This window comes from Ptiloglossa arizonensis, chromosome 3, assembly GCF_051014685.1.
Source record: "Ptiloglossa arizonensis isolate GNS036 chromosome 3, iyPtiAriz1_principal, whole genome shotgun sequence".
In the NCBI taxonomy this organism is placed as follows: domain Eukaryota; kingdom Metazoa; phylum Arthropoda; class Insecta; order Hymenoptera; family Colletidae; genus Ptiloglossa; species Ptiloglossa arizonensis.
Genome location: NC_135050.1, coordinates 23524682 through 23549718, shown reverse-complemented (window position 1 = coordinate 23549718; position 25037 = coordinate 23524682). Strand labels below are relative to the sequence as shown.

The window sequence follows — 25037 nt, the reverse complement described above, 5'->3', positions numbered from 1 at the left end:
TTTTAGGGACACCCGATATATTAAAAAAATATTCTAATTCCATTTGTAGCACGGTAAAAGTAATCGAGCGATTTCGATGAAAATTAAGATCTCTCAAGACCCAAATAGGCCGAAAATACTCGGTTTTAGAGTCCTCGGGTATAAAATTTTGGGTTGCGTAACGAATAATACTTTCGACCAAGAGCCAGTCGAACTCATCCGTAAGGCTTATCCAACGGATCCTGCCTAAGAGGCGACGCTATTAATCGTTTGTCGAACGCTCTCCAATTACTCGATAGTTTATTACCATGTAATTAGTTCCAAGCAGAGTTCGAGCGATTAATAGCGTCGCGTCCGAAGAGGGATCTGCTGGATAAGCCTTATCGATGAAACCGACTAAGTAAATTCGGTACGAATCACCGTACATTGTAATCTCGTCTCGAATTTTTCTTTCTACAAAAAATACAAATACTTCGAAATCGTGCTACTTTCTTTTCAATTTTCTACTCGCAAAATCCTAACACATAGACTATCTTTTCCCTATTAATCGTAATACGTACAAAAGTAACACAAACTGTCGTTCCAGTACTTCTACATCCACGCACCGAAATCGATTATTTTTTATTAGTCGAAAAGACTAATAGTCTTTTCTTTCTGAAGTCTCAGAGAGATTTCAGTTCTCAGAAAAATCGATCGGTTACTTTACCGTGCTACAAATGGAACTAGAATATTTTTCCAATATACGTACCCCTAACTTTATAGTTTCCTAAAATTAAATATTCTAAGCCTTTTTCGATCTCGGAGGTCCCGGTTCTCACCGAAACCGTCCAACGAACAAACCTATTGTACAATTCACAATTTTTCACGTACCCTAAAATACAAGCTTTCTGGGCCTCTCGATCTTCGAGGGGTCTCTGTCTCGTAGCTCCGCGTCAAATTAAAAATTATTCGAAGCACTCGAAACAATTCCGAAACGCACCAGTTTCCCCTTACACGCGATACGTTCCCCTCCGTGTTCATTGGTCTTAGAAACTGCACAGGTACAGACGTGGAGAATCGGCACGGGGTAGGTAAAGTTTCCGCGTAGCCGTCGATGAACGCGTATCATGCGGTTACGCTCGGCTGGTCTCGATCTCGCAAAAATGCTATCGGGTCAAGCGCGACATGAGAATCGCTACGGGTAACCGCCGGAATACGGCGGCAGGGTAGCGTGATCCTTGATAGACAGCAGGAGGTTCGGTGAGATCTCGTGTATTAATTAAGGCGAATTAGCCTTGGCATAAACTAGACAACGAGCGTCGATCGGTTCCGTGTATCGAAGGATACGAGGATCGGGATCCACGTCTCACCGTGACTACCGTGGCCGTGCACCAGCCATGCGCCGTCAGACCTGCCATTAACAATGCACTTATGCATCACCGTCGAGGGCCACGATTACCCCACGCTCCGATCACAATTTCCGGCCGGCCAGGAGTCTTGTGTTCTCGTTATCGTGTCCGGGACGCGGTGGACGCGGTTTTAAATTAAATTCCCCCCTTTTTATTTCGTTTGAGCCGCGGCCAGCGGCTTTCGGGGACCGGTACGAGGGCAATTTCGAACGATTATCGGCATCGTGGGCGATTATCGGGCCGATCGGGAACCGATTCTTTTATTTTCCACGAAAACGAGCAACGCGAACACCGGTCGGCATTGGGTCGCGACAATGATCAACAGACTCGAACCACCGCGACAGCAATTTTATTAACGTTGCGTATTTGGGAGAATTTTATTATTCGCGAAATTTAGAAACAATCTTTCGTTCGTCGAGACTGTTTTAACGACGATCCATCCGATCTGTGATACTGGGAGATGGGATAGGGATTGGAAATTTTATTTTTCTTCTTTCCACGGTTCGTTTGTAGGGGTAATTGTTCATTTTGGAGGAGAACGTTGGTCGATGTAAATGTATAAATAATTTTGTGCTCTGGACAAAAATTCGACGTGCAAATCCTCGAGCGTGACGGACACTATTTTTTAAATATTCGATTTCGAGATATTTCGGATAAATCGGCACTTCTCTCGGAACTACCGGAATTGTATATACTTTATTGTGCACTCTTGCTTCTTGATAATTACAAATTCTGGAAAAAATAATTCGTTACGGAAACTTATATGTACGACACTTGTTTTTCTAAACTATTCGATTTCGAAACGTTCTTCTTCTACGTCTCTTCCGGAACTACCCTACTCTCGAACAATGAACCCTGCGCAAACTCATAAGTACAATACCTATTATTTCTAAACCATATATAGACCTTCTTCTTCGTATAAAAGAACTAAAGAATATACGATAATTAAAAACTCCAAAGAATATAATTCCCTGCGCAAACCCATAAGTACAGTACCCACAATTTCAAAATTATTTCATTTAAATACCTTCTTCTTCTTCGTCTCTTCCGGAACTAACAATCGAACCATTTTCAACGTATAATATGTATAATATATTAAAAAAGAACTAAAGAATATACGACAATTAAAAACTCCAAAGAATATAATTCCCTGCGCAAACTCATAAGTACAATACCCACTATTTCTAAACCATTTAAAGACCTTCTTCTTCGTATAAAAGAACTAAAGAATATACGATAATTAAAAACTCCAAAGAATATAATTCCCTGCGCAAACTCATAAGTACAATACCCACTATTTCTAAACCATGTAAAGACCTTCTTCTTCGTATAAAAGAACTAAAGAATATACGATAATTAGAAACTCCAAAGAACATAATTCCCTGTGCAAACCCATAAGTACAGTACCCACAATTTCAAAATTATTTCAATTAAAGACCTCCCTCTTCTTCGTCTCTTCCGGAACCACCCCGCTGTTCGAAAACCGTCCCGATTAGACCACGAGGAAGACATCTCGGCCAGACCACTGTCGCAAAACCCTGTTTGTACGCGCGGAAACGTCTGGTACGCTACAATTATCCAATTCCTGGTCTCCGCTTCGGCGCGGCCCGCCGCGCGAGGATTCTTGCATTCCCCGCGACGCTAATGGCGCTCCAGTTGATAAATCGAGTTCGCGGTTAATTGAGGCTTCGGATAACGCACGAGCGCCGCGCGCCCACTGATATATAATATTTTATTAAGCCGCGACAACGGCGTAAATAATTAATCGCGCGTAACGACCGCGATTAAATTGAATCGCGCGTCCCCCCGTGGATATTAGATCGCCGCTGGTCTTTTCTTGCGCCGTTAACGAGTGTTGTTACTTAGAAGGGGTGGTCGAGACCGTGACGTACACCGCGGGGGTAGCCGGTGGACGGACGCATTACGCGGACGCCACGCGGAGTCGGCGCACCGTGTAACCCAGGAATCGCTCGCTCGAGTTTCCTCCGCCTTTTTCCCTTATTCACCTCGCCCGGCGTTTCCGCTATCTTTTTTCTTTATTTCTGTTTTTTCCGTTTTTCTTTTTCCTTCTTTTTCTTTTCCCGACTACACCGCGAGAGTCGTCGGTTCGCTCCTCGTTACCGACACGCATCGCGTCGCTTATCCACAATGCTCCACCAGCTTTCTCACGAGACGCGTTAATTACACACGCGGTATCGCGTGGCGAGAACCGCGTTATCGCGCGACCCACTAACGCGCCGATAATTGACCGTAGACGCGTCCCGAGCGAGGTCTTCGATCCTCTCGATCGACGGGGGATTCCCAAACGATAAATCGTTATTTCCTACGACGCGAGGAAACGTGGAAAAATTATTATCTTCATTGATCGCTCCGTTAAGACGTTATTAACAATTTCGTTTCAGCGAAGGTCAGTATTCTCAATGCCTTTCTCGATCAATTATTGGTAGTGGTACTTTAAAAAAGAACAAGTTAAAATTACTTTAATTGATTACTCCATTAGACCGTTATTAACAATTTCGTTTCAGCGAAGGTCAGTTTTCCGATGCCTTTCTCAATCAATTATTGCTATTGGTGCTTTAAAAAAGAACAGGTAAAAATTATTTTCATTGATCGCTCCGTTAGGACGTTATTAACAATTTCGTTTTAGCAAAGGTTAATTTTCCGATGCCTTTCTCAATCAATTACTGGTATTGGTGCTTTAAAAAAGAACAGCTAAAAATTATTTTAATTGATCGCTCCGTTAGGACGTTATTAACAATTTCGTTTTAGCAAAGGTTAATTTTCCCATGCCTTTCTCAATCAATTATTGGTAGTGGTGCTTTAAAAAAGAACAGGTAAAATTATTTTAGTTGATCGCTTCATTAGACTGTTATTAACAATTTCGTTTCAGTTTTCCGATGCCTTTCTCAATCAATTATTGCTATTGGTGCTTTAAAAAAGAACAGCTAAAAATTATTTTAATTGATCGCTCCGTTAGGACGTTATTAACAATTTCGTTTTAGCAAAGGTTAGTTTTTCGATGCCTTTCTCAATTAATTGTCGGTATTGGTACAATTGCTCTTGTTTTTATCGTATCTCTGCTACCGAGGTAATTGAATTTAAAAAACAGAAGAGATGCTTATTTTTCCAATCGGTTCATCGACACTTTTAGTTATATTCGAAGCATTGTCTGTCATTATGGCCATTAGTCTATTTTGTCGAGTTTAAGAATAAAAAGAGAAATTATTACGTTGTTTGAAAACGATAACCAGAAGGGGAACTCTCGATTCTGCAGTCAAAGCGCGACTGGCATATTTTCCGAATAGATAAATAATGGTGGAAAGTGTAAGAACGTAAAAGTCAACAGCACAGAGTCTGTAGAGTCTACTTTGTCGTTATCGTCATTACAGTCAGTGTTTTTCTCTTACTCTTTGTTACATAATTTACCCAATTATAGAATTTACAAATCGGTAACTTCTCGGTGTTAAATTTGATTTTATTTCCACTCAAAAAATATGGCTACCACACGACGAGAGTAAAGTAAAAGTATTTGAATAATTCACATAGAACGTGTAATCGAAATCTCTGACGCATATACAGCGAAGTACAATGTGGAATATATTTCGTAAATTAATGTAATAATCCGTGGAAGCTGAGGCGGGAAAAGATCGCGGGAACGGTGAGATTCGAACTTCAGCCTCGGGACGAACGACCGTTTTTTTCTACCAAGATTTTTACACGGATTAAAAATTCACAAACTTACGTGTACTTGTGTAACACAGACCTTATACACTTTCTCAACAATCTTTAATCTCTCTCCTCGACGTATAAATTTTCTATTTCTAAACAAACATGTACAATAATACAAGTACGCACTACATTACAATTTTTAATACGTAACGCGTGTAAAAAAACACTCACGACTTTCTCGACAATCTTTCCTATTTCTAAACGATCTACGTGTATAATAATTTCTACTGTACACCGCACTGTAATTTTTCATACGCAATACGTGTGAAAACAATCATCGGTTACGAGTCAATTATAAACATTCTTGTACCGCAGAAAGTTTCCACCCGAGGATTAAAAAATATTCGTACATTATCCAATAAAGTTCCACGATTTGTCATCTCGTCGATCCAACGAGGAAAACGGTAGACGATTGCCCAATAACTCGGTGTTTACTTTTAAACGGTTCATCGAAAACGAGTCGAGAGATGGTGAAGAACGAGGTTCGTCGTAAAAATTCTGTTACTCGTTCGGATAAGGTCGCGAGGAACACTGAGTGACGTATATTTCGCGGAAGACCGAACGTAGAGTATCTGGTATTGAAATATCATTTCCCTCGAATCATCGAGAATAACGGAACGTGAGAAACCGTGAACGAATTTCGTTCGCGTTGGCTACCGAAAGCTCGCGCGACGACGAGCGCTCGTAAAGTCGTTAAGAGTAATCCCTCGTTAAAAGGCGAGCTCGGTTGCCGGTTCGCGTTTGCAATGGTATTTCCACGTTGAGATATTAAGCTGTGTTCCGTGCAGGTTGCGGAAAGGCGCGATACGCTCAAGAGCGCGGTGAAATGGCATCAAAGCGCCGCTTAATTACGCCGCGTCATTTTTAATTAGCATCTATCGTTAACCCACTTGCCGGCGCATTCAAGAAGCTGCATTGAAATGATTCCTTTTCCGCGCACGGCGATTCCCGTACGAATAAACGTTGTTAATTTAATCAACGCTTTCTCGGATTAGAGTCGTGCGGGCGTTTGCGTAATTAAATTCCAATTCGAAGACACCGATACACCGAGCGATACTTTATGTAAATTGAACACGGGGCCGTTCCGTGCGACGATAAAACGATCGTAAAACTGGGAAAAAGTCCCGATCGGTATCCGTGGAAGTATTCTATGTTTCACAGCCGCGTTGTTAACTTACCGGGAAAAACAAACATGGATCTTCGTGTTGCCGTTTCCCGGCGAATTTGTACCGCTTTAGTACGGAAATATTTCACCGTTTTCATCGTCGGAGAACCAAGTGGTTACTTTATCGGGAGAGATTATTTCGTCGTGCTCGCCGTGGCCAATCCCGCGCTCCGAAAATGCTTTTAAGCTAATGCGAATTTAATTTCTCGGTGAATCAATCTTCATTGCCGGTATCCGTTGATTTTATTAATAATTAAAACGCGAAGCGAAGTGAATTCAAGTTACGGGATAAGTTCCCCAAGAGATCGATTTTGTTCGAGAGATTCGAACGGTTCGTTTTTTTTGTTTCTTTTTTTCTTTTAAGAGAAGGTTGATTGATTTCAAACGCACGAAACGAAGAAATAATTTCGTTCTCGAACGGTAAAGTAAAACTCGTGCATTCGATACAAACTGTTAGTAGATAGAAAATTATTCGGGATTCGAATAATTGTTTTACCGAATATATTATTCCACAAGGGGGGATCTTTGCCAAGACCAAGTTCGAAGAGTTCTTAGTTTCCAGAGCTATTCATTCTAGTCTCAACTCGTCGCAATATTTGATCAAAAAATTATAAATTAAAGACAACAATTACAAATTATATCGCGTGTATTCGAACGATTGTTTTACCAAATTTGGCACAGGGACTCCAATTTTGAAATACTCTCTTTACGAGATACCCCTGAGACTATTTTTGTTTCTTGAATTGTTCCCTGAGATAATTTTTACGCCTTGAATTGTCAACGAAGACACTATGCTTCAAATTCCTCCCTAAAAAAGATTTCTATGTCTCAAATTGCTCCATGAGACAATTTCTATGTCTCGAATTGCTCCGTGAAATAATTTGTGCATCTTGAATTGCCCCCTGAGACAATTTCTATGTCTCGAATTACTCCGTGAGATAATTTTTGCGTCTTGAATTGCCCCCTGAGACAATTTCTATGTCTTGAATTGCCACCTGAGACAATTTCTATGTCTCGAATTACACCGTAAGACAATTTTCGCGTCTTAAATTGCCACCTGAGACAATTTCTACGTCTCGAATCGCTCCGTGAGACAATTTCTACGCCTCGAATCGCTCCGTGAGACAATTTCTACGTCCCGAAGTGCCACCCGAGACAATTTTCCCTCGTGATCGAGAAACCGACAACGCTCGCGCGTCGAACAATTAGGATGTCCCTGTGTCCTGTACGGGAAAAACGAAAGGGCCCCCGAGGTGCGCGCATCGCGTCGACTTTAATGCAACGTCGGGTGCACAGACGCCGCGCGGGGCATCAAAGCGACGTTACAAATGAGCGGCTAAGTTCGCCGTTGTGTTTAATTAATGGAGCCGGACGGTGTAACGGGGCGTGAATCTATGGTGCAATAAACGTAACGTTGCCGCGGAAAAAATCCAATCAAAATGCATTAATAACGGGAGAATTAATGCCCTGTTGCGGCGGTGTTCGCGCCGTCGCTTGCACATCGGTCCGTGTTCGCGTGCATGTGCACGGTCCGAGCTACGTACCTATCCGTACACCGCTCGTAAATGGACTAATTACTCGCAATTACGCAACGCACCGACCACGAGCAAGCAGGTTTCTTCTCCGTCATTAGTTCTTCGTATTCCCAGCGAATTGCATAATAATATTCAACCGATGGGCGTCGAAACGTTAAAACGATCGATTTAGATCTGCCATGGTAGGCCGGGTTTCGTGCGCTCGCTTCTCGATCTTTTCCAAGCAATTATTGCTCGCGTGCGGAAACAACCTGTCCCGATCGTTCTCCTCGGCCACGTTTCATTTGCCTCCGCTCCCATGCCAGCGAACCGCGCGCCACGATGGATTTACTTCCGACGATCGACGTCCACCGGCGTCGCGTGGCGATTCTCCCGCGATACCGTCCACAATTCCACTCGCGAACCCTTCCCTTGGGACGTGAACCTATCTCGAAATATTTCGATGAAAAATTAACCCCACGCGACCACTCCGTTAGAACGTCACCGTTCAACGAGACGCCTGGCGCTGGACACGGAGGATCGAAACAGAAACTTGTTTACCATTCTGAGAATACTTCGGTCTATGTTTATCAAGATTTTTGAGAATCCCTTCTCTCGACGCCTTGTACACAAGGACCGGAATTATACACACCGTGGAACGAAATATTAACCGAAACCTTCGACTCCAGCCGACGACCTCTCTTGCCACATGCTCCGTACGCTCGATGCATGATAACGACACCTAAATTGTTTCACGACGCGAACGAATTCCTTGTGTGGGTGTAGACCGACGTAGAATCGAAGGTTAAATTCGAGTAAATATATGCAAATGCCTCGCTTCGACCACACGATGGCAATGAATACACCGTTCGGTATCCTATATAAAGTCGGTCGATCGTTCGTGTCCCTTAGTAAAGAGACGTAATGTTGGGAATCGTGTCGTCGAAGTTGTTCGGTTTGGTCCTGGTGTTGACCATCGTTGGCTCGATTGCTGTCGACCAACAACCTGGTGAGTTCGAAACGACGTTGTATTGTTATTTCTCTTGTTTTTTTAATTTCGTTCTAATTTATCGTTCGTTGTCCCGAAGAAAGGAAATGCGTAGTAGGGAAACATTATTACAACGGGTGCAACTGGTGTTCTTGTTTCGAAGAGGGGCTAATAGGGTGCACTCTGAGAGCCTGTCCTACTTTCAACGAAACCGGTGATTCCAAAGGATATAACCACGAACTGGCTCCGGAAGACTTTTGGCAGAAGAACTAACCTTGTTTCTCCACTCGAATTGGACGGTGCACGCTGTTGTGGATAATGTAACTCGATCTTGCTCCGAATGTTACTTCACAGCCTGTTGCAGTCGTTGTACTGGTACCTGAGAACACGGACTTAACTTCGAAGCTTGTTGTTGAGCTCAAACTCAAAATCTTTGGGCGAAAAATCTACCGAATGTATGGAACTCGTAAACTAAATATCAATAGTCCGTTGTAATCGTCCTAGTTGACACCATAGATACAATCTTAACCCTTTGCACTCGAAGCTTTTCTGCTATCAGAAACCAGCACCTCGATGAAATCCTTAAAATCGTGTAATTAATTTAAAACGGAGCATTTTCATTTCAACGTTTCATATGTATATATGTTTGCATCTTACAAGAATGGAGTAATTGAATTTTAATTTCAATTCCAAACCACGATGGTTTTCCGAATCGGAGAAAGCACACCGAATTAAGTGGCGGTCGAGGATCGCCTCTCGAGTGGAAAGGGTTAAAGCGTTCTTGCATTTACGCTGAGAGTCTTCGAGTGATGGATCTCCCCAACGTATGGAACTCTTATTATTAGTATAATTTTATAACAATGTAAGACGATCGATTTTATAACAAAGTAAGAAATACAGGAGCATTAGATTGCATTTAGATTTAATTGTAGAATATATGAAAAATACGGGACGAATAAAACGAGAAGTGAAATAATTTTTGCTACCCCGAAGGATTCTAATTTCGAAAATTCGTAACATCGCGTCGTAGATTTCTCGTTGTTTCTCGAATCTACATTTACAATAATACGGCGCTCGAATAATCGAAACTCGCGCTAAGCGCGACTAGTACGTACGAGTTAATTGACTTTAAAATCTTGGAATTTATACGCGAGTTCTATCCGAAAGAACTTGTCTATTCTACCGTAGATACGTAGACGCGCTTCGACTATCGATCGGTAGATGACCGGTGTAATAGCGCAGTGCATTCGCTGTAGCAAACCGGTATACTATGCGTAAAACGACCACTTAAACGAATTCGATACTCGCGGAAATTTACTTTTATTCGCCGAAAGTACGTAATCGCTTCTTTAAGCTTATAAATTGCTTCATAGCAAATCTTTTCTCTCTCGAGAGAGAAAAGTAAGGTTACGTACATCGATACTTAAAAATAGTGATTGTTACTTAAAATGAGTGAGTTCACTCCTTTGTTAAAAATACCTAGAACGAGCGATGGAATACTTCCGAAACGTTAGCTACCGAGATTTCGTTGCACTCGATTCGCGAACGTCTCGAGATATTCGTTCGGCAAAAGGCATCGTTCGTAAAAACTCTCCCCCGAAACGTGTTCGTCGAAGTATCGTCTTCTTGCACAATCCGTGTCAAGTTCCACGGCGACGGTCTCGCGCTGACAAAAAGTCAAACTATTTCCTCGCTCGGGTTGCTCGAATTCTATAGCACCGGTTCTCCGTCTCGATGCAACCTGGTCGTTCCGAGTGTCTTTCAACGGTCGACGAAACACCGCCGAGACGAGCGCAATACGGGAAAGATCCGGTGCAGTGAATCGAATAAGAAACTCGCGTCGCTCGAAAATACTCACCGATGCGCGAGATCGACGAAAACGAGTACGACTGAACGTTTTTCGAACGTGGTTCCCGGGCGGGTGTAAATTGATCGGCAGGTTAATTACGAATGGTAGGGGTGGCACGGTCTGGCACGGGGTGCAACGCGAGTGTATCGATCATCGGCGGAGTCACGACGAGATTGATGTTGTAATTAGACTCGGTACGATCGCCGTGGCCGCGGACTCGCGTAGCGTGAAACGTACTCGTGGGGTTCGATTTCAGATTTTACGCAACAGATAATTGTGTCCTCGGTATTCGAGCACCAGATCTACAGCGATTCCAGCACGACGAAAAATGTAATCGTTTATCTGGGACGAGCGATCGGGCTCGCCGAGGCGGCTCGTCCCCGTCAAGATCCGAGATCTCCGGTGACGCGCGCGAATATATCGATCAAACCGGCGGTGGTGGCGGTGGTTTTCAACCCAGGGGGGCAGAGAAAGAGAGAGATAGAGATAGATAGAACCGCGCGATGGGACGTCGTCGTCCCGTCGTCACTCGCGTCGCCCATTATCCGCGTCTGCTCGCGCGGTTAATGGGATCGCGAACTGCGCCCGATCGAGGCGCTCGATTCCACCGCGCGCGGGTTGTCTTCGTCTTCCAGGTTTCCCCGGCCGCGGCTGAACTTGATGCCGATTGCGTCATCGAGTTGTGACCAGGCTGTTTCTACATCTGGACGACTCGACGACGGATACGCTTTCCAGCAGACCCCTAACCTCCCCTTACTCTCGTTTTCTACGTCTCGCTTCTCTTTCTGTCTTTGGAGCTCTTCTCTCTGTAGATGTCTTCTCTTTGTATGTGTATCTTCTCATTCTGGATCTCTTCTCTCTCTAGATGTCTTCTCTTTGTATGTATCTTCTTACTTCGGATGTCTTCTTTCTCTAGATGTCTTCTCTTTGTATGTATCTTCTTACTTCGGATGTCTTCTTTCTCTAGATGTCTTCTCTTTGTATGTGTATCTTCTCACTCTGGATCTCTTCTCTCTCTAGATGTCTTCTCTTTGTATATATTTTCTCACTCTGGATCTCTTCTTTCTTTAGATGTCTTCTCTTTGTATGTATCTTCTCACTCTGGATCTCTTCTCTCTCTAGATGTCTTCTCTTTGTATGTATCTTCTCACTCTAGATCTCTTCTTTCTCTAGATGTCTTCTCTTTGTATGTATCTTCTCACTCTGGAGCTTTTCTCTCTCTAGATGTCTTCTCTCTGTATATCTTTTCTCGCTCTAAATCTATTCTCGCTCTAAATCTCTTCTTGCTCTAGATCTATTCTCGCTCTAAATCTCTTTTTGCTCTAGATCTCTTCCCTCTCTAAATGTCTTGGCTCTATATATCTCTTCTCTCTCTAGATGTTTCTCTCTCTATATATCTCTTCTCTTTCTATATGTCCATTCTCTCTCTAAATGTCTTCACGCTCTAAATCTATTCTCGCTCTAAATCTCTTCTCTCTCTAAATGTCTTACCTCTATATATCTTTTCTCTCTCTAAATGTCTTCCCTCTGGATATTTCTTCTCTCTCTAGATATTTCCCATCAATATCTCATCTCTCTGAATATCTTTTCTCTCTCTGGAGGATGTCTTCTCTCTCAATACCTTTTCTCTCTGAATAGCTCTCTTCTCTCTAGATATCTTCTCTCTATATATCTCTTCTCTCTGTGCATCCCTTCCCTCTCTATATTTCTTCCAATCTATATATCTCTCGTATCTCAGTCCCTGTCACTGTCTCTGACTCTATTTGTTTACCGGTAGAAAAATTATCCACACGATCCTCAACGTCTCACTTTCCCTCGAATAAATCTACTTTTCGTCATATTTGTCATTATTTGGTCCGTACACTATTCTTTTCTCATCGATCGTTTTTTCTATCGTACTAAACTTTTAAGCTCTGAATTCAATATTACCTTTTTTATTCCCGAATCGATCGACCGATTGGAGAAAAAGAGATACTACTGTATTTCTTTCTACTTCTTTCTCTTTAACTCTGTCTCTCTCTCTCTCTCTTGTCTCCATTTCTGTCTCTCGCGAGCACTCACCGTCCCGCTTCTTTTCCGCGGCAAATCGTGCAGAACACCGGGCCGAGAAATACGCTCGGTGACTTGCATACAATAGAAGAGAGTGATAGGCAGTTTTCTGAGGGATCCGGAGTCGTTGCAACGCGCGACAGCTGTCACGGCGTCCTTACGAGAGAGGGGCTCGGCTCGATAAGAGCCAAGAATAAACGCACGGACACACGCGCGGCCTAAGGCTTGGGAAATGTACCTGTATCGACGCGAACGGGAATACCGATAAACCGATATTCCAAAGGGGTTTCGCGACGCAACGCGTTGTTCTTCTGTCTCCGCGAACGTTCGATTAAGATGGATGGTATTTCACGTGGATGGAAAGCGTCGGGAGTTGACCACCCTTTTACCGGACGATGCACTTTTTTGGGACTCGAATCGTCCCGCAAGGTGCTCCCTATTACTGTTTCCGGAAAAGCGTAAAATTCGCGAGGGAACAGGTGTTGGAAATTATTCGCGACGTATAGAAGTTTTTCACGATCACGAATAGATACTAAACGTGCTATCGATCACTTATCAAGAACACTTATCGTTCGTCTGGGAACGTTCAATCGAGAGGAATTTTGAAAGTAAAATATAATAAATTTTTTTGATATTATAAATTCTATAATTATATCTAGTGAAGTGTGTAACGACACGGTTAAGGAAATTGTTAGAATCATATACGGTGTTGTCATTTTCCTGCACTGATAATTTTCAAGGTGTGTATCTGCGATTGGTACATATTTTACGTGGATGGAAAAAGTCGGGATAATTCTGAACGATTGAGTATTTTTGCGGGACGAATATCTCGTTAGATACTCCCTATTGCTATTTCAGAGAAAAGGTGGAATCTTCTTGGAAACAGGTGTTGGGTAAAACTGGGAAAAGTCTCGATCGGTATCCTGTGTTTCGCAACCGCGTAGCTTGGTGAAGAAGCAATCAGTGGTTTCTGTTGCCATTTCGCTTCGAGTTTGTACCTCGACGCGGAAATATTTCTTTCGCCAAAGAGTCAAGTACTTAACAGGTGTTAAACAGATGTTGGAAATTATTCGCAACGCATCGAAGTTTTTCCCCGACCGCAAGTATCCAACGAACACGCGCTACCGTACAGAAGTTCCGGTACACGTATTGTTCTTCGTGAACGTTCGATCGAACCACATGGTATACATTTCGAGTGGATGGGGGACATGGGGAGTTGACCAATCTTCAACTGTACCTTTCAAGTCCTACGTCATTCGAATCTTGCATTCTCCGTGCCTCTGCGTCATCGAATCCTGATTCATGCTGCGAGACATCGCGCTTTGATCCTTATCCTGCCGTATCACCATCGCTCCTAGACCAAATCTATAAAAATGCAAGCAATTATTACAAAAGACACGTTCGAACTCTAAATCGTTACCAATTCCTTTCTACATTGTGCTTGTTACACATTCGAGCTATCATTGACAGTTCGTTATTGTGCCAATATTGTAGAATATAGTCACCGAATCACTCTGTGTTGCAATATTCTCTAGAAATTGATTCTAGGATATTTTGACACTATTCTTCGACAACACCATACGCGACGGAAAAATTCTTTCGCAGTGGAAATGTTCCATAGAAATTATATCTATAGAGGTCTTCCCTCTATATCTCTTCTCTCTAGATCTCTGTCTAAAGATACTATGGGAGTCTAGACTGTGTTGTGGTAGTCTTCTCTCTGTATTTTTTTCTCTCTATATATCCATTTTCTCTTTAAATATCTTCTCTCTGAATATCTCTTCCTTCTAAATACCTCTTCTCTCTAAATATCTTCTCTCTGAATATTCTCCCTCTAAATACCTCTTCTCTCTAAATATCTTTTCTCTCTCTAGAAGTTTTCTCTCTGAATATCTCTTTCCTCTAAATACTTCTTCTTTCTCTAAATATCTTCTCTCTGAATATCTCTCTCCTCTAAATACCTCTTCTTTCTATATATCTCTTCTCTCTCTAAATATCTTCTCTCTGAATATCTCTCCCCTCTAAATATCTCTTCTCTCTCTAGATGTCTTCTCTCTGAATATCTCTTCCCTCTAAATACCTCTTCTCTCTAAATATGTCTTCCCTCTAAATACCTCTTCCCTCTAAATACCTCTTCTCTCTAAATATCTCTTCTCTCTCTAGAGAAGTCTTCAAATGTCTTCCACAGGAAGTAAATTTATCCCGTTTAATCGAACAGTTCCATGCAATCGATACTTTGTTCCTCTCCGATGCGCCCTAAAAGTATCATTAGATCACGGTTAAGTGCACGAAGCTGGCAAATGATAGATGTCGCTTTTCAATTACCCTTTTTGATCGTAAATTTTGAAAACGCATAAAACCCGGTGTTCCTATAAATTGCCCAAGGACATGGACTTTCGTTCGCGTCGCAAGAAAATAAGTATCCGCTCTAAAGAGATTATGAAAGGTATCGGATATATGTCTGTAGACGCACCGTGCAGTAAATCTATGGCAAACCTAGCCCGTGGTTTTATGTTTCGCTCGAAGCATCGCATTTACACTCCTCGTTACGTTTAAATGGGAATTACACAATAACGCCGAACGGCCGTGTTTTTTCGCGCCCGTGTACATCGATCCAATCCGAAGACGATCTAGGTGTTGGTTTTTCCGAGGGAGCGTCACTGGTCACGAACCGACAGACACAGAAGTATGTACTGGGTAATCGCTCAGAAACGCGTTTCTTAGCGTTCGAATCGCTCGTGTGGCACTTCACGCGCCGACTCTATTTTACAAATTAACCTTTTCTATCCTGTCGACGGATAGAACCTTTTTTATCCGTCGTGGAACGTCTACGAGTTGAAGTATTTTCACAATAAAATCCTGCGCGTCCTTACGCCAGTCGTGTGTGTTCGCGATGGATCAGAAACGAAAAAGATTATCATTACACGTGTAAAAGAAAATGGAGTAATTTTCAGGCAGTAGAGAATTATCGAAGCGTGTACGATATTCTAGTCGTGCGAGTTTCGAAGAGAATGTTGAAGTACAATCGTTCTCAGTGTTACCGTATTGTCACTGAATGTGTTGATTGATTTAATTTAATCCTGTTAACATCGTGGAGCATCGAGAACGGACAGTTTCCAAAGATGAGAAAATTTATCGTTGTACGTGTTGATGAAAATGGAGTACATTTTGATTAATATTGAATCATTCAAATATGAAATATAACAGTTCTACAAGAAGTAATGTTCCCCGATGCAAATGTTGAAGTGGAGTTGTCGTTGAGGCTTTTGTATCTCTGTGAAAAGATTCCACGGTAATCGACGTAACATTGATCGATGAAATTTTGTCATTACAGGCGAGAAACCGTACCAATGCACATGGGAAGGCTGCACGTGGAAATTCGCACGTTCCGACGAATTGACGCGGCATTATCGCAAGCACACGGGTCAAAAGCCGTTCAAGTGCCATCTTTGTCAGCGATCGTTTTCGCGGAGCGATCATCTGTCGCTTCACATGAAAAGGCACTGATAAAGAGGACCGTCTAGCCGATGGAAGGAGAACGAGGAAGAAGTGGAATGAAGAAGAAGAAGAAGAAGCAGCAGCAGAAGAAAAAGAAGAAGAAGAAAAAGAAAAGGAAGAAGAAGATGAAGAAGAAGAAGAAGTGGTAGTAGCGGAAGAAAAAGAAAAAGAAGAAGAAGAAGAAGAAGAAGAAGCAGCGAACGGGGGAAAAAAAATCACCGTTGTTCCGAAAAATCGGGACTCGAATCGCGATCGTGGACGACGACGATGATTCTTTTATTATATTCGGGACCTGAAGAGCCTCATCCTCGACTCTCGAATCGTCTTGATTTGAACGCGAGTCGGAGGCTGTTAACTAAGAGAAAAGGAAACGAAGAAGCAAACAATCGTTCATTAGGTTTAGAGGTCTAACGAAAGTATCTCTGTAATTATTGGTGGATGACGATCGTTGCGAACCTGCCAGCAGTCGCGATGCACGAATCGCTGGGGAAAAAAAGGAACGCATTCTTTTCTTCGTTTTGTTCGTTGTTGCATAGATTCTATATCGGAAACGAATTTCTATTTTCAAATCTGTTGAACGGACTTAGGGCATAAGAGTTGTTGATATTTGAAATTTTTCCGTGGAAAATTTATTTATTCCGTTACGAAATTGATCGTTTCTCGCGTAGGTGGCGTATTTGGAACGGATACCCGCGAAGCTGAGCTCCGCGGAGGTCCGCGCAAGCGATTGCTGCAGATTCGGTGCAACCGGCACGCGACATCGCGTCGTTTCTGTTTTTATTTCTAGCCAATTTTTACTTGTTCGTATTTCCAGTTTGTTTTCTCTCTTTCTCTCAGTCTTTCTCTCTTTCTCTCTATCTCTCTCTCTCTCACTCTCGCTCTTACTCTCACTCTCACTCTCTCTCTCTCTCTTTTTTTTTGTACGATTAAATAAGGCCAGCTCAACTAGTCTAGAGCACCATGTATCGTCTATTGCGAGGAATAGAGCCAGTAAAGGGGAATGAAGTAATATCGTTAAGGTAATTAAATGGTTAATAAATAAAGAGAATATCGAACTCCGGTGACGGAGCTTGGGACTTAGCATGCTCAGTTAAATAAACTACAATCGTGATCGTGAACATTTTGTAATGCATTGAAATAGCGATTTTTCGAGGTTATGCACAAAGAATTTCGCGTTTAGGGACGGACAATCATTCAACAACGTTCTCATTGTCAACGGAAACAAGGGAATCAGACGCTCTAAAAAAGCCAGTATTACGTGTCCATTGAGCAATACGATAATATGTGTATACCGTCGACGGCATTACGATGCTTTCTTCGAGTCGTTTCGCGTTTTCCGTTTCTTAGTCGCGACAAGAAAAATTCTTCGATCGTACCGTCCGATCGGTGCGCTCTTTCGTCCACACAAGGTGCCAAAGTAGAAGGTGCAAATGTACGGGAGATGATCGTCCATCGATACATTGCGCTCAAACGTGGAAAGATGAAAGTAGATCGAAGAATTATTTTTTTAAACGCTTTTACGCATCGCGTTCGTCGGAACGTTTCAAAGGCTTGATTCGTGCACATTTTATTTTGGCATCTGCAACGAAAAATAAAGAAACAAAAAAAAAAAAAAGAAATGGTAAGCTCAAGGTGTACGTAGGATTCGGCGGCCAAATCGAAACGCGCCGCGCGCGGATAAGTGAACGGATGGGGAGAAGTAAAAAAAAAGGAAAGAAAAGAAAAGAAAAGGAAGCCAACGAGAGAAAAATTTTCGCTCGAGAGAAAGAAAACGCGAGAAACGTACGCGCGTGTACGTACGTTCCGCCGTGCGGGTTTCGAAACTGTAAATAGAGAAAGTCGTGTGTGTCAGGGGATCGATATATATCATCGTGTCGGCTGTTCTTCAATTATCGTCGATCTACGTTGGATGAAGCGCGCGGTTCCGGTATCAAATGGGAATTCTATCTATCGAGACATATCGAAATCGAATGCAGACATCGACACTGGCGCGTTGAAAACGATACGAGGACCGGTGTGTGTCGCGCGACGACGGGACGAAACTCGAGCGGCCGTTTTTCTCCGATCGTTGAACAACACGTTGTTACGCGACCTCTGTCGCGGTAACACCGCGCGAGCTCCTCGTTCGCGCGCAGAAACGAGAGATGGCGCGACGATGGGGCACCGTGGTGGGGGACGAGCCGATCGGTGGCCTCGAGCGGCCAACTGATTTCGTTCCGTACGCGTGTCGCGGGAAAAATGAAACGAGAACGGGGACTCGCGAACGCGCGAACACGATCGCGCGTGGCAGCCATCGCCCGTTGCATTTTTTTCCGGCAACGCGTTGCGCGTTGCGCGTCGCGCGCGACCCCGGCCGCACGTATCGCGGGAAAGTCGAATACGCGGTTCGCGTACGCGACGCATTGTAAATAATTTAGAAACCTTGAGAAGTACGACGTTTCCGTATACAGCACGTGTGTAGCATTCCCCCTCCCCTATCCAAACACCCCACCCCTCAACCCCAACCCCCGTTTTCTTCGAACCTGTGTTTTCGCCACCGCGTAAGTAACACGACTAAATGGTAGCCGAAAAATGCAGAAACTATTTCGAAGCTAGTTAAAACGATGGAACAAGATGCCAGTATATGCTAGAGCCAGTTTATATCATTAAAGAGAAACCTCTACGTGTAAGATTTAATGCGAAGATTGATAAATTAATATTTGTTACGTGTTGTATTTTCATAGGGAATAGTGCCTTTTAACGTTTAAGTGAGAGGAGGACGCTGCGTTAGGCCTTAAGTATACTGCTAGTGCCTTAAGTCACGCGAATCTTCGTGCTTGTACACGTTTCATAACGCGACCCTTCGAATCCCTCGCCCGGAGGACCAGACCGAGAGACATCCCAACAGTTGCTTCACTCGGTCGAGTAGTCGTTTGGATAATGGGAACAACGCCACGGATCGTACCGATCCTCGCGTTACACATCTGGCTGGGATCGGTGGACGACAAATTCACATTACGCTCGACGCTTTCTCGCCCCCGTTGCGAAAGATATCGAATCGAAAATCGCGTCGATGGAGATTCTCAGTGTCCTTGAAATTCCTCGTTTCTCCCCCCACGACACTTCGAGTTCCGGTAACCTCTGCAATTTTGATAATTTCCAAACGATCGTCGAGCGTCGCGGTACGGATCGGTTCACGATCCGTCCGTAACCTCGAAACGAATCGTCACCCGATCGACTTTCTCACCGTTTCCAGAGGCCGGTCCCCGTTTCGTCAGCCTACGAACGACTCGCGGCGATTCCATCGACACGGGGACCGCGCCCCCCTCGTCCGTGATGTATGAATAATTTTCGTACGATCGTCGCTGCGAAATTCGAGCCGAAAATGGACGCGAGGTGCCACCCAGGATGCCATTCTACGATCTCGATGACCGATACCGTTGTACCTCTCCTGTGAGGGAATTCCTTCGGCGGGGCAGCCGTCAGTAATCTGAGCGCGGCGCGGGCGATGAGAAATGCATACTGACGTCATGCCGACACCCTCTTTGATCATTATCATTTTTTCCTCGAGAGCTCGCGCACGGGTCGTGCGCATCTCGACGCTCCGTACCAACACCGTACAAGGCGTTTGCCTACAGACCATTCATTTCTGCTAATTGTCCGCGGAAAACCTCCTATTGGCCAACAAGTGGTCCACTTTGCACGAAGAACCTACCAACAACCGGTCCATCGAGGAATTTTTGGGGCCTAACTCGATCCATGGATCCGTTTCGACCTGGTCGAGACGCGGATGTCTTAGATTCCAGCGCAGTCGCGCCATCTACTGTGCGTTGCTGGAAAGTCGACGCGCGGAACGCGGCTACGATTGGTCGCGGTGAATCGGCCACGCCCCTGTGCACGCGTGTTCTTGTTCGCGGTGTATCACCGAAACGGTATCATCTACTGTGCATTGTTGGAAAGTCGACCAACGGATCCATCTACTCTCGCGCGTATTTTCGATCATTGGCCAAAGAGGTTGTGTCTGTCAACGCGTCGTGCGACGAAGAGAGCGAATGCAACACGTGAAGAGGAGAGAAAGTAAGACAGTTCTGGACGAGCTACGTTGACGCGTGTTTCACCAAGGACCTAATACGAGAGGTTACAGGAGCCTCGGCGAGGTTAGACGATACCTCGATAATCGTTTCGCAATAGTACTAATCGCATCATCCGACACAGAGGGGGAACGCATCGAAACGAAGCGAAACAGCGCGAAGCACGCGATAGTGAAGAGAGAGAGTTAAAAGTGGGGTACAGGTGTAATCAACGAGGTGTCCCCCTTACCTCTACGCCCCCTCGCCGACCATCTTTCCAGCAACGCACAGTACGATTCCCCGAGAAGTTTCATCGTTCGATTCCAACTACATTCCAAACTCCTCTGTGATGTCGACGCGCGCACGCGCGGACACACCGGGGCAGCGACCGTCGTTTTTTTTTTAAATTATCGTGAAATTGTCGTTACCGACAACGAGACCCGGAAAACGGAAGAATTATCCGCTGGAAGAAACCGAGGACGACCATTGACGACGATTCTCGGGGCTAACGACGAGCGGAAACATTCCTTCGAGCACAGACACATTCCTTGGGCCGGCCGCGTAGCGACGCGAATAAAAGGAAGAGGAAGAGTTTCGTGAAAAGTTGACACACGCGCATGCGCGAGCATCGGCTATTTGTGTTTCATGTTAATGCGAGCCTATTCAATTTCCCGTAGAAGGAGAACCATCAATGGGGACGGGAAGCGGACAACGGAGCTCCGAACCGATTTTCTACGAACGGGCCCCACCTAGGGAAATTAGCATTTCAAGTGCCTTAACAGACGTCAACTGACAACCAACTAATCGAGGCTTCGCATTCGGATCGAAATCACCTTCCACGAACGAGCGGGGCACGCTCGCGACTCGGCGAGAATTTAGTTGGCACACTTTGGATCGGGACTGGGTATCCGGGTGGGGGAAGGGCGGGGCGAACGATTTGGCGCGGAATTCGAACACGTCGGTGATCGGTGCTCGGGACGCGCGAGCCGATTCGTGATCGCGAAACGCTTTCGTCGGTCTCGGAACATTTATTCGGGTACCTTCGACAACCATCGACTCGTTCAATGGTAAATTATCTATCGAAATTTACGTTCTCCGCGTATGCTTTCGAAAATACTTTATCGGAGAGGAAATACAATTCTTTTTCGTTAGATCGTCAGTATTTTCTCTCCGTGTGTATCTTTTTCTCCGTGTGTGCTTCTAATATACTTTACCGGAGAGGAAATAGAAATTTTTCGTTAGGTTGCTTGCACCTGGAAGCGACGATGTCGAGACACTTGTGCAGAGTACGGTGGAAAACAATAAGTAATGGTATCGTAGGCTTCTCCGAGGAATATTTTAACGAAAAATTATAGCAATACGGTAATATTCCGGGCTGGAGAGATCGAATAAATTATTCTTAAGTGTGATATTTTTTTAATTCGTAAGGTAGTAGAAAGAATTGCACTCTATTCGGGTCTGAACTTCGCGACTTGGGAATTAACGCGATAGAAAATGTTTTTCCTACGCTGGTACTTAACGAGTTAGATATCGACGCTTACTTTTTCATTGCAAAGAAAAACACAAATAACCGAAGGAACGAGGAAATCTACGAATGTTTCGAAGATGGACGTCTCGCGAGTCTCGCGTCTACGTTGAAAACTGCAGCCCCGCAACTTCGATCGTTTTACAATCGTGCTCGAACGTTCGACGGGTATCGACGTACCTAAACTCGTCGATAAAAAATCCTCGAGTTCGTATTCTCGTGCGCTTACACGGCTGTCGAAATGAATTCCACGAAAACGTGTTAATAATTTTAGGAAATCGTTAGGAAAACTTTCACGGAGGCCTTCCGCGAGGAATGTTTGAACGAAGAAAAAAAAAAAGAAAGAAAGAAAGAAAAACAGGAAGAAAAAAGTCCCCCACTCCTCCGGGAAAATAAAAGACAAAAAAGAAACGCGATGTATCGAGCTTTTCAAAGACGAAGCTGACAGGTTAGCCCGTCGAAGTAGCGATAATTTTCCATTCTTCGTTTCAAGGGCCAGTAAAGATACAAACACACACACGCACGCATGCACGCACGTACACAGAAAACTACATACATACAGAGACATACGTACACGCATCAGTCACTCACAAGCATACCTTATCAAGCAACTGCAATAAATTGCGTCTTTAATCTGCGATCATGCGCGGTGCTCAATCTTTCTTGGTGCTTTCGTACGTTGAATTCGACGTGCGTAGATATACATCAACGTGGACAATATGAGGAGATCGGTTCTTAAAGATCCATTACGCAGGAGCGCAGAAACGTATCGCCGCGAATGGTGTGTGCGCGCACGTTTAACGTCCAAGAGATATCAGGCTACACGGAAGAGAAAAATAAATGAAAAAAAAACAAACAAACAAACAAACGAACGAAAGAAAAAATAAAGAACGAAAAGGAAAAAGAGACGAGTAAAATTTCGCGTAATCAGGGGAATCGCGCGAACGATTGAAATCACGGCTCTCTCAATTTATCGGCGTACGTTGCAGGACCAAGCGTGAAATTTCAACCTCGTCTTCGGAGCGGCCGAGACAATTATTTTCGAACAACGGACGAAGGAAGCGTCCGCGGACGATCGAACGATTCCTTTTTTATCGGCCACGCGCGTTAAGAAAAAAAAAAAAAAAAAGTAATAGTTCCGCGTATTCGTGTGGTCCAATGTCTCCGGTGGGCGGGAAACAACGCGACCAGGCTATAAGGCTGGCGGTGATTCTTGACTCCGATACGGCGATTCTCGTGAAGACACTAAACGGAACTACTAGGTCGTAAGGTAGCGAACACTAGCGGAGCAATAACTATCTGTAAATAGTATGTAAAGGTAAAACAACAATCCGTTGATCATCGTCGATGGACAAGCAAGCAGCGGATCAACGTAGCATAATTCTTTCGCAATAATGTAATCAATGGGGGCCAGTAATTCTCTCTCGGATCTCGCACGGATTTAGACACTGCGAGGCGCGTGGCGTGAACCTTTTCCGCTGAACTTCGTCCGCGGTTCGTCTTCGTCGTGCCACGAGGATCGTGCCCGTGTCACGTGACAACGATTCCCACGAGCGAGCGCGAACCACGTCCAGCGAGAACCCGAGCGCTCGTCCCCCACCACCACCACCAACACCCCCACCCCGCCACATCCCTCACCCCCCCCCTATCCCTGTTCGAGAGAACCCACCGGGTCGCAGATGGCGCGCGTGTTCCCGTCGAACGCGGATCAACGCGCTAGCGAACAGTGTTCGAGCGAACAGCACCGACCGTTGACGAAGTTCAGAAGTGGACGGATCGTGAGTCGCGCGCCACCAACTATTACTTTCTAAGGATTTAAACTGTATATGTCGCGTAGGTTCTTTCTTTTTTTTTGCGTAGGATCGATAATAATATATTGTTACGACTCACTGTATAAACGAAGGCATTACTATTAAAAAAAAAGAAAAAAAAACCACTTTGTACTTTCTAATTACTTTAACCGCGTCGCTTGAGGACGGTGTCGCCCCATTCGTATCGCGCGCACGTCGGCAGGGGAGGTTCGTTAGTGCATTAAAAGATAAAAAAAAAAAATATATATATATTATATATATATGAACAAAAATCTATATATTATATATATATATACATATATAGATAAATATAGATATATATTGTAAATGTGGTTGTAATCTTATTACTGTTATATCGATATATCGATGTCCTTGATTTGGATAATTTATTTATTGCGATCGAACGAAAACGAAGAGAGTGTAATTAACGTATCTCGCGGAGGATTGTGGAAATGAATTATGGAGCGATAGCGAATTATATTACGAAATGCGCACGAAATTATATATTTATACACGTTATGCGGCGCGTGGGCCACGGTCTCGGAGACCGGCGTACCCCCGCCGCGAATGAAAGTCCTAAACAGAAATGAAAAACGACGTTTTCGCGACGACAGGGCTCAGCGCGTATTTAAACATTGTGCTCCGCGATTCCTACAGTGGAAATAAAATGAAAATGGAAAAAAAAATTATTATTATTGTATTGTAAAGGGCGATCCGCGATCCCGATTGTCGTTAATAAATTATATTCGTCGAGTCGCGGTCAACGCGCGCACGGTGCGTCACATTCGTCCTGTGTGGTACAACATCGCGCCTGTCGATAATCTTATTATCGAAATGATGGTTACATATTTTAGATAATACTATTATCATTATCATTATTATGATTCTTATTATAATTGCTACTATTACTATTATTATTGTATTTGGCAGGGTTACGACATTAAAATCGTAAAAAAAAAAAAAATACACACCCGTCTCGCTTTTCATTTACGCTCCAAACCGATCCCGCGTTCCTTCGTACGAGGCGGGACACTGAAAAGTGTACGCTGAAATCTTGTCTCGCGAATCATGAAAATGCGACAACAATTGGAACTGCGGACCGCGAAAACGGAAAATGTTGTATGAACGTTTTCAAATATTTAAAAATGGTTGAGTAACTTGAAGGATGGCAATATATCGCTTCGTTCTTTTGACGCGTTGAATCGAGGAAGAATACAAGAAAAAAACGAGCAGAAGAATTTCAACGGTGGTCTTAAAATTTATCAAACGATATCATCGTGGCCAAATAGCGTACAATCGCTAGTCAGCGAATCGTGAAATTTCCTCCGCTATTACAAAACGACGTAAAAGCTGCGTATCACGAGGTCGGCACTTTGGACAACTTCGCCGAGCCGAGAAAGAAAGACAGTGTGAAACTTTCTCTTTCGTTCTCGAAAGATCTGATGTCAGATTTGCGAGTAGCCGGCTTGGCCGACTGACCGTCGCGTCGGGTC

At 43.9% G+C, this 25037-nt stretch overlaps 1 protein-coding gene across 1 annotated transcript in view; it reads left to right on the top strand.

Moving 5' to 3' along the window:
• The window catches only part of LOC143145006 (uncharacterized), a 643697-nt gene extending 619189 nt beyond the window's left edge, over positions 1–24508 (top strand). The window contains exon 7 of the mRNA XM_076307961.1: positions 15996–24508. Within this exon, the coding sequence (XP_076164076.1) occupies positions 15996–16168 (173 nt within the window). The 3' untranslated portion in view covers positions 16169–24508. The remainder of the gene's footprint in view (positions 1–15995) is intronic.
• Positions 24509–25037: the final 529 nt, after the last annotated feature.